Genomic DNA, 14,040 nt, shown 5'->3' on the forward strand with positions numbered 1-14,040 from the left:
GAAGAAAGGGATAAAGAAAGGGGGGCTAATCAGAAGGGGGAATGAAGCATGAGAGACTATGGACTCTGGGAAACAAACTGAGGGCTTCAGGGGGTGGTGAGGAAATGGGATAGACTGGTGATGGGTAGTAAGGAGGGCACGTATTGCATAGTGCACTGCGTGTTATACGCAACTCATGAATCATCAAACTTTGCATCAGAAACCAGGGATGTAGTGTATGGTGACTAACATAATATAATAAAAAAACATTTAAAAAATCAGATGAAACGAATATTCACTCTCACTATTAACCAAAGACATGCAAGTTAGAATAATAACAATATTATTTTATACATATGAAGTTGTTAGTGATTAAAACCAGCAATGATACTAGGACAAAGTGTGGTGGTTAAGAGCATGGACTCTAGGGTCATGCAGATCTAGGACAGAATTCTATTCCCTCAATTCAGTGGTTATGTGACCTTGGTCAAGTCATTATCCTCCCTGGACCTCAGTTTTCTCACCTGTAAAATGGGGATCAGAATAGTTTCTGTATCCTATGTTTGCTGTATTACTTGAGAATGTGTAATGGAAGTGGTCAGTAATATTAATAATAGGATTGATTCGATAGTATTCATACAGGAGATGTAACATTTTTAGCAATTGCTATGTATTAGACATTATGGCTGCTGTGCTCTATATAGGCTGCTTCATTTCACTGACAGTTTAGGACTTAAAGGGGTTGCTTCATATTAAGATTACGCTGTTTAGGAAAATTACCAGCAGAAATAATCATGTTATAATTTATACTCCTGACATCTCCCTCAATCCAGTTCCACCTAGGGTATGGAACAGGCATTCAACTGTCTAGGGCATAGGCATGAGTTTCAAAGAGGCCTCCCGGTCAGGCTAAAGTGCACTGTATCCCAGAAAGAGGCCTCAGAATCACTCTCCTGAGATCCACATCTGAGCTTAACTCCCGGGAAAGAGATGCCCTCAGTTCCCCCAAGACCTAGCCAGAGTTGGCTGAAGGACAGGCTCCACAATGACACCGAGGTTGGCTCTAATGAGCACTTTGGGAAATGGTGTTCCAGGAGCCTTTAAAACCCTAAGAAAGACTCTTGTTTTTCAGGCCTAGGGAAGCTGAAAATGAATCATACACTCCATGTTCCTCGTGAACCCTGGACTCAATAGACCCCAACTTTACTGAGTCTGAAAGGTCCCAGGCACTTCCTCATTGTGAATTATCCATCTAGGAGAGAGAAATGGAAAATTTGAAGATGCCTGACACTGACTCATGCTCTCACAGGTGAGAATCTGGAAGGGGCAGCACACACTCACACACACACTCACACACACATACACACACACACACACCCTCTCCTTTCCCAGCCCAACAGTAAGCAAGTTTCTTGGGTAGATATGAGCTGAGTCTTGGCCTAGGACCAGAAGCCTCTTTATGAACCAAAGAACAAATACAGAATTAAATATTCACAGGAGGTTCTAAGGTCACAGTTTCTGCAAGGCCAGTATGAAACGCCCTCCCATACCAGCTCTCTCCAAATCCTAGGGCAGCAGAAGAACAGAGTGGCTACTTTCAAGCCCAGGGAACCAGAGCCTGGTTCCTTTCATCTTCTTCCCCTGAGGAAATACTGGAGAGATGTGGTACAATTGTAGGGGTTAAGGCACAGGCTTTGGAGTCAGGCACACCTGCATTTGAATCTCATTTACTAGTTATCTGAGGACATCAAATATGTCTGATGCTCAGTTTCACCATTTGCAAAGTTGTCGAGGATACCTACTTCATAGCCTTGTGAAGAATAAAACAATGCCATGAAGGTGTCTGGTGTTTAACCAGTCTCCACGAATTGGGGCTGATCATGACAAGAGGCCAGGAGAACTGAAATATCAGCTCCTAGAGTGAATACAGGTACAGAGGAGCAGAAGGGGAAGAAGACAAAGGAGAGAGAATGGTGGAGGGGAAGGGGTGGTCCCCTCCCTGTTTATGGAGGGGAGGGCCTAGTGATGGATGGGGAGGATGGCATATCACAGACACTCACTGCCCCCAGCCTATATATCCTGTGCCACCAATTAAGGAAGGGCACAGGGATAGAAGCCGGGTAGTGTGGTCAATTTCTAAGGATTGGGGAGGCAAGTAGAGAGGAGGATATTTTGTGTGTGTGTGTGTGTGTGTGTGTGTGTGTGTGTGTGTGTGTGTTTGTGTGTGTGTGTGTGTGTGTGTGTGTGTGTGTGTGTGTGTGTTGTGTGTGTGTGTGTGCATGCATTGCGGGAGAGGCAGCAATGGAGATCATCCATTTTCTTTCCATTTGGTAAACAAATGACTTCTCCAATCTTGCCTTCAAGGATATGCTCAATTCTTACCTCCTCCAATAGCTTACACTGACTTCTCCAGTCCAACTGATCTCTTCCCTGGACCCTATTATAACACAAAAAGTACAATTTGCATTTGTATGACTATCATCTTGCCTTTCTATGTTCCATGGGTGTTTTCTTTCATCCCCATTGAGATCCAAGATTCTCATCGGCAAGGTCCATTTATTCCCCTTTTTTTCCCAATATAGTCTGGCTACACAGATACATATCTGTGATTGATCTAGTAATTAAATACTAACACATGGAAGGGTTTTATCTGAACAGATAACAAGAACTACGAGGGATGGGGAAAGCAAGCAGAGTGAACCAAACCGCTGTTTCAGACTTCTTCCTTCTAGGACTCTCTGACAAGCCAAAGGAGCAACCTCTCCTATTTGGCATCTTCCTGGGCATGTACCTGGTCACCATGACAGGGAACCTTCTCATCATCCTGGCCATCAGCTCTGACCCACACCTTCAAACTCCCATGTACTTCTTCCTGGCCAACCTATCATTAACTGATGCCTGCTTCACTTCTGCTTCAATCCCCAAAATGCTGGCCAACATTCATACCCAGAGTCAGACCATCTCCTATTCGGGGTGCCTTACACAGCTGTATTTTCTCCTTATGTTTGGTGGCCTTGACATCTGCCTGCTGGCTGTGATGGCATATGACCGCTATGTGGCCATCTGCCAGCCACTTCATTATAGCACAGCTATGAGTCCCCAGTTCTGTGTACTAATGCTGGCCATGTGCTGGGTGCTAACCAACTGCCCTGCATTGATGCACACACTGCTGCTGACCCGTGTGGCCTTCTGTGCCCACAAGGCCATCCCTCACTTTTACTGTGATCCCAGTGCTCTACTGAAGCTTGCCTGCTCAGATACCCGCATTAATGAGCTGATGATTATCACCATGGGCCTAATGTTCTTCATTGGTCCCCTCATGCTGATTGTCCTTTCCTATGTTCGCATTTCCTGGGCTGTGTTTGGCATCTCATCTCCTGGAGGGAGGTGGAAAGCCTTCTCTACCTGTGGTTCCCACCTCACAGTGGTCCTGCTCTTCTATGGGTCTCTGATGGGTGTTTATTTACTTCCTCCATCAACTCATTCTGCAGAGAGAGAAAGTAGGGCTGCCATTCTCTACATGGTGATTATCCCCATGCTAAACCCATTCATCTATAGCTTGAGGAACAGAGACATGAAAGAGGCCTTGGGTAAACTATTTGGTAATGGAAAAATGTTCTTCTTACCATGAGAGTGATGCCTGATCCTGGTATCCCGATCGACTGCTGCCCTCATCAATTCAGTGATTCCACCACTCTGACTGATTTTTAAAGGAAGATTATCATATAACTCCGTGTTAGGGGTGTAACAAAAAGGGTATTTCCACTCCTTTACTTGGCTCTAGAATGATATGTTCTGTCTCAGTTTCTCTCTGGATCCCAGTGAAGCATCCAAATGGCAGGACACCATTTCCCCTTCCTCACCTCTAAAACCAGATTATTAGCCAGAGTGGACTGAAGGATATGATTCATGCTCCGGAGCCAAGTAACCCTGCCTTTGGGTGCTATGGCATGAGGTGAAGGGATGAGAATACAAACATGTACTGAGTATCTACAGGGTTCCTCATTGTTCTTCACATCAGTTCTCTGAGGTAGGATTGTGAAAAGTGTGAGTCAGAATGTAAATAATTTCCCCAAACCAGGTAAACTTGATTCTAATGCCCATCCTTTTTCGACGACACCACATTGTGGAGATCATGAAATATATGAGTGATCATGATAGGAGATAAAGAATTAAATTAATAAATATTTTACAGTATTTCCTTAATATTTCATTTCTTTAACTTAAGAACACTCCTTTTTGTTTTTCTAGGTGAAACAGAGTAAATACTTACGTGTGCCTACTCTGTGCCAATTTTGTATTAAGGACATGACTCATTCTCTGGGTTCTTTCATAAAATATTCAAAATACAGATACAAAACCATAAATCAAGCATGCTGGAAATTTTAGAACAATAATTTGAGGAAAGGTAGTCTGGTGGAAATGGGTGTTCTGCTAACGCCCAAGCTTAATAGTGGTTTTTTTTTTTTTTTTTGCAGTGGGATTACAGGTTACTATTTATTTTATATCTAAATGTTTTGAAACATCTAGATAAAAATGTTCGAAATACTGTTATTTTTAGAGCCAGGAAATGAGATTTGAAGGTTGGCACAAAAAATACTCTGATGATTAGCAAGTCACGCCTAAGAGATAAAGAAGAACTTAAAAACAGAGCTCTCCAGAGTTCAAGGTTCAGTTCGTCCTGGATCAACTTTTTATTTTTTTTTCAAAGATTTATTAATTTATTTTAGAGAGAGTGAGCAAGCAGGGGAGGGGCAGAGAGAGGGAGAGAGAGAATCTTAAGCAGACTTCCCACTGAGCATGGGGCCCAATGCCCCCTGGATCAAGTTTTTTAAGGAGGTGGCCCAGTCTGTTGAGCATCCAATTCTTGGTTTTGGCTGGGGTGAGGATCTCAGGGTCATGAGACGGAGCCCCACATCAGGCTCCCTGCTCAGTGTGGAGTCTGCTTAATACTCTCTCCCTCTCCCTCTGCCCTTCCCCCCTTTTTCTCTCTCTCTAAAATAAATAAATCTTTTTAAAAAGGAGGATGTGACTTTTTGATGTCTTGCATGATAGATCTTGCTTTGAAAGGAAGAAGATGATAAAGGAAGAAGATTACACCTGTGTGCATTTCCCTTTGGCCATCATCCCTTCTCCCCTCTGTTCTTTCTTCTTGGATAGAAGAGGTGGGAATAATGTGACAGCCAGGCAAACCAGACTAGACCATCCTGGCCTTGAAGTAGGTTACTTGGCCCTGACCACAGCAATCTACAACTGCAATTTCCAGTAAGAAAGCAAAGTTTAAAAGAGCAAGCTTTGTGGTTGTCAGTAATATCCCTCTTTTGCTGAACCAATTTCGTATGTGTAATATCCCTACCTCTGCTCTCCAGTCATCCAGGTACACCATACTGTTTACCATCTATTCAGTCTGCTCTCTGCCCTGTATTAATAGACTACCCTAGATCAAACTCCCATTCCTGAAGCACTGAGCCAAATATGATTATCTCCTTTAAAAGACATGCACTCAATTTGTAAGGTTCATTCTTCCATAAGACCACTTTTGAAGGTGATCTTTTTAAACTAAATGGATCTCAAATGGATAGGATATTTCTGAAGATATTTCTGAGTCCAGAAATTTTAGGTGCAGGAATATAGCTAAATATGGGGTGGGTATACCTTATCGGTTTCTCCTTTTCCCATGTTCTCAAGTACAGCTGCCCCTTATAAGACTCAGAAAATAAAGGGGGATATTATTTAGGCAGAGCAAATGAATTGGAAAAGAAGCCTGCATATATACTGTAAATAAGAACTCCATAAATTATTCACTGGTGCTTTACTTTTTCCCCAGAAGTTACAAATGCTTCATCTATCATTTTAATCAAAGTTTAATATGTGTTCCTTAGGAAAAGTATTTCGTTTGTATATAAAAATTTAGAGACTTTAATGTCATATCCAAGAATTCCACTATATCCTGTGGGATATAAATAGCTAATTACAACTAATAAAATTCTAAGAACAGAAATAGTCCTTCATATAGTGCAGAATAATAATGGAAAGACTTTTGGAAATAACACCACCCTAAATTTATATTTTAAAATACTTTTAGATATTATAATTGGGTTTTTATTTTTATTTTTTAAAAAATATTTTTTATTATATTATGTTAGTCACCATACAGTACATCCCTAGTTTTTGATGTAAAGTTCCATGAGTCGTTACCTGCGTATAGCACCCAGTGTACTATGCAATACGTGCCCTCCTGAATACCCATCACCAGCCTGTCCCAATCCCCCACCCCCGAAGCCCTCAGTTTGTTTCCCAGAGTCCATAGTCTGTCATGGTTCATTTCCCCTTCTGTTTGCCCCCCCTTCTCCTTCCCTTTCTTCTCCTACCGATCTTTCTACTTCTTATGTTCCATAAATGAGTGAAACCATATAATTGGGTTTTTAAATGACAATAATTGATGCTGTATAAAAGCAGATAAGGGAGATACTCTCAAGTGCTACTGAGAGTATAAATTGGCATAGATTTCCAGGAAATAGGTTCATAATATATATTATGAGCACAAAAATATTCGTACCTTATGACCTACTCTTTCACTTACAACAGTTTGATCAAAGTAATAGTAAAACAATATTGTTAAGAATTTATATATGATGAACTAATGATGTACTATACAGTGGTTAACTGAACATAAGAAAAAAAAAGAATTTATGTATAATGATGTTACTCCTAAGAGAAACATAAACCACCCAAATTTCAACCACAGCAGCCCAGTTAATTAAATTATGCTATGTCAGTATGATGGAGTACTGTGTGGGCTTCCCAAGTATTTGATTACACATTTTTAACACAGAATAATGTAAAGAGAAAATTCATTATTACTGAATTCATTATGAAGTTATTCTTTATTATTCATAATACTTGGCTAAAAAAAACTTGAGAACACCAAAATATTAAAAGTGGCTATCCCAAGATGATGGAATTATGTATACTGTCATTCACTTTCTTCAACATCCACTTTCAATTTGTATTTTCCACAAAAAAATGTTACTTTGATAATCATAAATTGAAATATTTTGTAAAATTTTAAGTCAATTTATTTTAGCCAATACCTGTACTTTGGTAACCTGGAGTTTGCTGTGGAGATAAAATTAATCTTTCTTCAAACAAACAAACAAACAAATAATCTTTCTTTTGTTTAAGGGAGAATTGCTAGAAAATTCCAGGCTTTCAACAAATAGATGCCAGATAAGGTTATTATATACAGATCTTCCTTGACTTACGATGGGGTTATGTCCTGATAAGCCCACTGTAAGTTGAAAATGTCCTAAGTTGAAAATTCATTTAATACACCTAACCTACTGAAGATTGTTGTTTAGCCCAGCCTACCGTAAACATGCTCAGAACACTTACATTAGTCTACAGTTGGACAAAATCATCTAACACAAAGTCTATTTTATGACAAAGTGTTAAACATCTCATGTACTTTATTGAATAGTATACTGAAAACGAAAAAGAGAATGGTGGTGTGGGACAGAGTGGTTCCAAGTGTATCGGTTGTTTACTGATCACGTGGCTGACTGGCAGCTGCTGTGGCTGGCATCACACAAGAGCCTCATGATATGTGCCACATATTGCTAGCCCAGGAAAAGATCAAAATTCAAATTACTGTTTGTGCTGCATGCATATCACTTTTGCACCAGGTACAGTCAAAAAATCATTAAGTTGAACCACCAACCATCTGTATTCTGCTACAAGGGAAAGAAGCAGAGGGCTTTTTAAAGAAAATGAAGTATTTAAAAAAATAAAAGTAATTATTCCATCTGTATTAGAAATCAGTTGTGATGTTTTCATTTGGCACTGAAAGAGTTTTTTGTCTATGCACACAAGGCCTGACATCATAATTATTCCAGGGTTAAGTCTACATTTCATTAATCTATTTTATTAATCAAGGTTCTGGGTAGCAAAAAGAAACCACCATTGGTATTTTAAGAAGAAATCAAGTTAATTCAGGGAACTGAGTTTTTACAAAGTCGTTCACAGTGTTATAGAATGTCTCTTGGATGTCTCCAGGAATAACCTTAAGAATAATAATAATGTGGGGCGCCTGGGTGGCACAGCGGTTAAGCGTCTGCCTTCAGCTCAGGGCGTGATCCTGGTGTTATGGGATCGAGCCCCACATCAGGCTCTTCTGCTATGAGCCTGCTTCTTTCTCTCCCACTCCCCCTGCTTGTGTTCCCTCTCTCTCTCTGGCTATCTCTGTCGAATAAATAAATAAAATATTTAAAAAAAAAAAGAATAATAATAATGTGACCAATGTGAAGTATTTCTATCTTTTATATAATCAGGAAGGTGGGGAATCAGAAGGTTGCCATTGGACCTATTGAATTCAAGAGCGTATCAGTGAAGCTGCAGCCCAAATAATAGTAATCAACATCAAAACTACTTCTTGATTCCCACTGACCTGATGACTGGACCCAGAAAAGTGGGATCCAGCTACTATTCTCAATGCAACTGCCTCTCAGCATCTATGTACCTACTGATTGGACATTGAAATTCTGCTATAGAAAAAAAAAAATGCTCCATTAATACATCTGACAGTAGAAAAGGCACACACACACGCACACAAACACAAATGCCCTTAATCTCATTTCAGTATTTCAAATTTCACATTAAGTGCATCTATTCAATAGAACTAAACTCACACCCAGGACCTGACCTGCAAAGGAGCCTGGGAAAAGTATTCCTTTCTTCTTTCCAGCTTTTGAAATATAGAAAGGTACAGCAGAACAAGGTCAGAATGGATGGAGAGTGCCAACTGATTATTTCTCAAACATTTATTAATAAAGATACTGAATAAGTTTTCACTTTCCCTAAATTGATATGTCTGATCTATAGTAATTTAAGTTCTCCTTTTGTCAAGGCAGAGGAACAATAGTACTGAGGTATTTAGTATGGTCTGGATCTTTCAGGGCACATGGATTGGTGCTGAAGATCATAAAATGCCAAGAGCATGCAAGGAAAATATGGAAAAGGAATTCCCAGGAAAAGGGTAAATATTTCCATGGCCAAACTAATGATCATGCTCTAAGTCTGCTGATAAAAGTATATAAGATGCTCAACATTATTAGTCACTAGGGAAATGTAAATCAAAACCACACTGAGGGGGCGCCTGGGTAGCTCAGTTGGTTAAGCATCTGACTCTTGATTTCAACTCGGGTCATGATCTCAGGGTCATGAGATCAAGCCCTGCATTGAGCCCGCTTAAGATTCTCTCCCTCTGCCCCCCCCAACTCTCTCTCACTCACTCACTCTCTCAAAACAAAGCAAAACAAAAAAAACCACACTGAGATTTCACTCTACATCCACTAAGATAACTAAAATAAATAAGACACACAGTAGCAAGTGTTGATGAGAATGTGGGGAAACTAGAACACTAACTTTGCTGATGGGAAGGTGAAATGGTGCCGGCACTTAGAAACTAGTTTGGAAACTAATTCAGCTTCTCCAAAATTAAACATAGCTTTGCCACATGACCCAGCAATCCCACACTTACATATTTATTCAAAAGAATTGAACACATGTCCATACAAAAATGTGCACATTCACGTTCATAGTAGCACTCTTTAAAATAGCCAAAAAGTAGAAACAACTCAAATGTCATTTATCAACTGATAAATGAATAAACGAAATGTGGAATATCCATACAGTGGAATATTATTCAACAATAAAAAGGAACGAAGTACCGATTCATGCCACAACATGAACAGATGTTGAAAACATTAAGCAAAATTCAAGTCGATCAAAAAAGACCTCCTATTATATTACTCCATTTATATGAAATGTCCAGAATAGGAAAATCCACAGAGAGAGAAGGTGGATTGGTGGTTCCCAAGGGCTGGGGGCAAAGGGGAGTAAGGACTGACAGCTAGGGGTGCAATAATACACAATTTATAATTGTATAAACATTAAGAAGCACATATGGATAAATTTAACAAAATAAATGTATACCAGTACATTAAAAACTCCAAAACATTCATGAGTGAAATCAAAGCAGACTCAAATACATAAAGAGATGTACCTTGCACATGGATTGAATGACTTACTATTATTATGGTGCCAAGTTCCCCTCAATGATCTATAGATACGGTATAATCGAAGTCAAACCATCAGCAGACTACTTTCAGAAGCTAATGCTCAATTTCATATGGAAATGAAAGCCAAACGACTTAAAGCCAACTTAAATAGCCAAAACAACTTAAAAATGAAAAGCCTGGCAGACATACTCTGCTTAATTTCAACACTTTTTATAAATCCATAGCAATGACAATAATAATTGCACAAAAAATAGGAATAGAGATCAATGGAACAGAATGAACAACCCTGAAATAAACCAATGCATATATGATCAATATTTTACAAATGTGCCAACATAATTCAATGTGGAAAGGATATTGTTTCAACAAATGGTGCCAGCATGATTCAATATCAATATATGTATATTTTTTTCAACACATATTAAATGAACATAGACTCTTATGTTGTAACACATACAAAATGTAGCTAGAAATGGGTCAAATGTGTAAGAACTGTAACTAAAACCATTCGAAGAAAACACTGGACAACATCTTGTAAACATGGGGCAGGGGAAAATTTCTTAAATAGGACACAGAAGGCTGGAAAAATTTGTAATATGGACTTCTTCAAAATAAAATATATATGCTCTTCAAAAGAAACTCTTAATAAAATGAAAAGAACAAGCCTCAGACTGGCAGAAAATATTTGCAAAATGTATTTGTTACAAAGACTGGAATCCAGAATACATACAAAGGAGAAGCAACCCAATTATTTTAAAAAGTACGTGTAAAAGAATTGAACAGATATTGTACAAAAGAAAATACATAGCAAATCAGCATGTGTAAAGACACTCCACATTGATAGTCATTAGACAAATGGAAATGCAAGCCGCTAGAATATGCAGCGACGAACCCACTAGAATGGCTAGAGTTCCAATGACTGACAACAGCTGGTGGCATTAGGAGCTGTAAAGAGGAACTGTCCTCCCCCTTCTGATTACCCCCGCCCTTTCTTTATCCCTTTCTTCTCCTACTGATCTAATCAGAAGAGGGAATGAAGCATGAGAGACTATGGACTCTGGGAAACAAACTGAGGGCTTCAGAGGGGAGGGGGTGGGGGAATGGGATAGGCTGGTGATGGGTAGTAAGGAGGGCACGTATTACATGGTGCACTGGGTGTTATACGCAACTAATGAATCATGGAACTTTACATCAAAAACCAGGGGTGTACTGTATGGTGACTTACATAATATAATAAAAAAAAAAAAAGAGGAACTGTCATACATTGCCTCTAGTAATGCAGACTGCAGAGCCATTCTGGGCAATAGTGTGGCAGCTTCTCACAAAGTTAAACATACACTTGACCCAACACTTCCACTCCTGAGTACTCACCCAAGAGAAACGAAAACATCACAAAAAGATTTGTTTGTGTGGCTATCCAGGTACACACACGGGGACAAAGTGACTTTGCAGGGAGTGAAAGTGATATGCAGTGAAGGAAGGATGGCCTTTCCAACAAATGGTGCTGGAGGAACTGTGTGTCTCTACAGATGAAGGACGAATTATGACTCGCAGTATTAAAAAAATTACCTCCAAAGGGATGATAATAGATCTAACTATAAAATGTAAAAGACAAAAGCTCTTTGGAAAGAACAGAATATTTTTTATATATTTAGCCAGATTAACATAAAACACAATACACATCATCAAGGAACAAATAGATTAATTGAATGATATTACATTGACGATTTGTTTTTCATCAAAATATATAATTTATACCATTTAGATAGTGACAAGGCAACACACAGAGTAAAAGATTCTCTCTCTCCCTCCCTTTCTCTCTCCCTCCCTATTTATCCATCTATCTTCAACAAATAAATTCAGAATATATGAACGATCCTTCAAATCAACAAAAGAAAGAAAATGCAATAGAAAAATGAGCACGTGACTTGAATAGCTACTTCACACAAGAAGATACCCAAATAAAAAATGCACGTAGTATAAGGTGTTCAAATTCAGTTGATATAAAAGAAACACAAATTGCATACCACAATAAGATACTATTACACACCCACTAGCATTGCGAGCATTTAAAAGACTAACAATCTGAGTCTTGCAGATGTAGAACTAAAACCTTCTTAGGCTACAAATGGGGTATGTATTGGTATAAACCCTCTGGAGTACCATCGGGCAGCACCTGCAAATGTACTCCCCATGCCACAGCATTGCCATTCCTAGGTATGCACTCCAGAGAACTGCATATATATGTTTCTCAAAAGACACTTACAAGAATATCCACAGCAGCCCAATTCATAATAGTCCCAAACTGGAAAAAAACTAAGTGCCCATCTATATTATATTGGGTTAAAAATTGTGGTATAATCACATAATGGAATTCTTTTTTTTTTCTCAAAACCTGAAATGTGGAAATTTTATTAGAAGTTACCAATATCCTTTGTTTTAAGTTCAGTTAGCCAACATATAGTACATCATTAATTTCTGATGTAGTGTTCAATAAATTATCAGTAGTACATAACACCCAGTGCTCATCACCTCACCAGCCCTCCTTAATATCCCTCATCTAGTTACCCTATTCCCCCACCAACTCCCCCTGCAGCAACCCTCTGTATCCCAGAGTTAAAAGTCTCTCATTGTTTCTCTCCCTCTCTGATTAAAAGTTATTATATGCTCACAGTAGGTGTAACTACCATCTGTCATGAAACATTATCAAGGTGATGAAGAGTGGGACAAATGGGTGAAGGGGAGAAGGAGCTACAGTCCCCCAGTTATGGAATGATAGTCACAGGAAGAAAAAGGAGAACAAAGAATATAGCTAATGGTATTATATTAGCAATGTAATGGGACAGTTGGTAGCTATATTTGTGATGAACATAGCATAGTGTATAGACTTGTTTTTTTATTCAGTAGACTTTTTTTATAATAATATTTTTTATTATGTTATGTTAGTCACCATACAGTACATCCCTGGTTTTTGATGTAAAGTTCGATGATTCATTAGTTGCATATAACACCCAGTGCACCACGCAGTACGTGCCCTCCTTACTACCCATCACCAGTCTATCCCAAGCCCCCACCCCCATCCCCTCTGAAGCCCTGTTTGTTACTCAGAGTCCATACTCTCATGCTTCATTCCCCCTTCTGATTACCCCCCTTTCTTTATCCCTTTCTTCCCCTACCGATCTTCCTAGTTCTTATGGCCTAAAAGCCGTCTGTCCTGAGAGCTTAAGGAGACAGCAGGATGAGCGCTAAGTGGGAAGGCAGCATTTATCATCAACCACAGTTATTTCCTCCTGCCTTTTAGCATTCCATTTACCCGCTTTTTCTGTCACGTCTTTACTTTCAAACAACAAGGATCAAACGGAAGTGAGAAGAAAGCAGTCTTCTTATAGTAATACCGCAACACTGAGTATTTGGTAGAAAGAGATGAGAGTGAATGACATGGGCTAGTCACTAAGTGTCTACTTTCCTCAATTCACTATCCAGAAGGACTTTTGTGGAGAAGTCCAAACCTCTGTCATCTAAATACTCCAGGCAGAGGTGGAGAGAGGTGAGAGCAGACTTGAATTCACTTTTTCCCAATATCCTCTCACAGAGAAGCAACAGACCTCTTCGCTATGGCGAGTCTCCACGCAGCCTTCTGCCCCCACACCATATTCCAGGTCCATAGCCGTCTTCCTTAGTCCCATGGGTCTCTTACTTTTTAATATTCTTATTGTGATTATCTAGATTTTTTGCTCACCTCAGTTTCTCAAGGATTATTTTGGTGGCTGGGAGTCAGCAGTCTAATAAGCTAATCACCCTCTTAGCAGGAACTTGAAACCTGAAGAAGTCTCATAGAGCGCAAACAACCCACCCCAGGATAGCAGGGCCAGGATACCTTTTGGCCTGGTTTGGAATCCAAGTTTGCTGTATCCCACCTCCTGTTCTGAGCCCCTTCTGCCACAGTTACCAGCCTTCCCAGGAGATTCCCCAGAGCAGCCAC

At 39.5% G+C, this 14,040-nt stretch overlaps 1 protein-coding gene across 1 annotated transcript; it reads left to right on the forward strand.

The window, feature by feature from the left end:
• The first annotated feature begins 2,641 nt into the window (after window positions 1–2,641).
• LOC123788095 (olfactory receptor 1N2-like) lies at window positions 2,642–3,674 on the forward strand. The gene has a single exon (XM_045791182.2). It carries the CDS (start codon window positions 2,657–2,659, stop codon window positions 3,608–3,610), a length of 954 nt encoding a protein of 317 aa, XP_045647138.2. The 5' UTR covers window positions 2,642–2,656; the 3' UTR covers window positions 3,611–3,674.
• The last annotated feature ends 10,366 nt before the right edge of the window (window positions 3,675–14,040 follow it).

This window comes from Ursus americanus, chromosome 18, assembly GCF_024610735.1.
Source record: "Ursus americanus isolate L20-20 chromosome 18, mUrsAme1.1.p, whole genome shotgun sequence".
Classification (NCBI taxonomy): domain Eukaryota; kingdom Metazoa; phylum Chordata; class Mammalia; order Carnivora; family Ursidae; genus Ursus; species Ursus americanus.

Coding starts and splice junctions, on each gene's coding strand:
- LOC123788095 (XM_045791182.2), top strand. CDS start 2,657: ATGGGGAAAGCAAGCAGAGTGAACCAAACCGCTGTTTCAGACTTCTTC.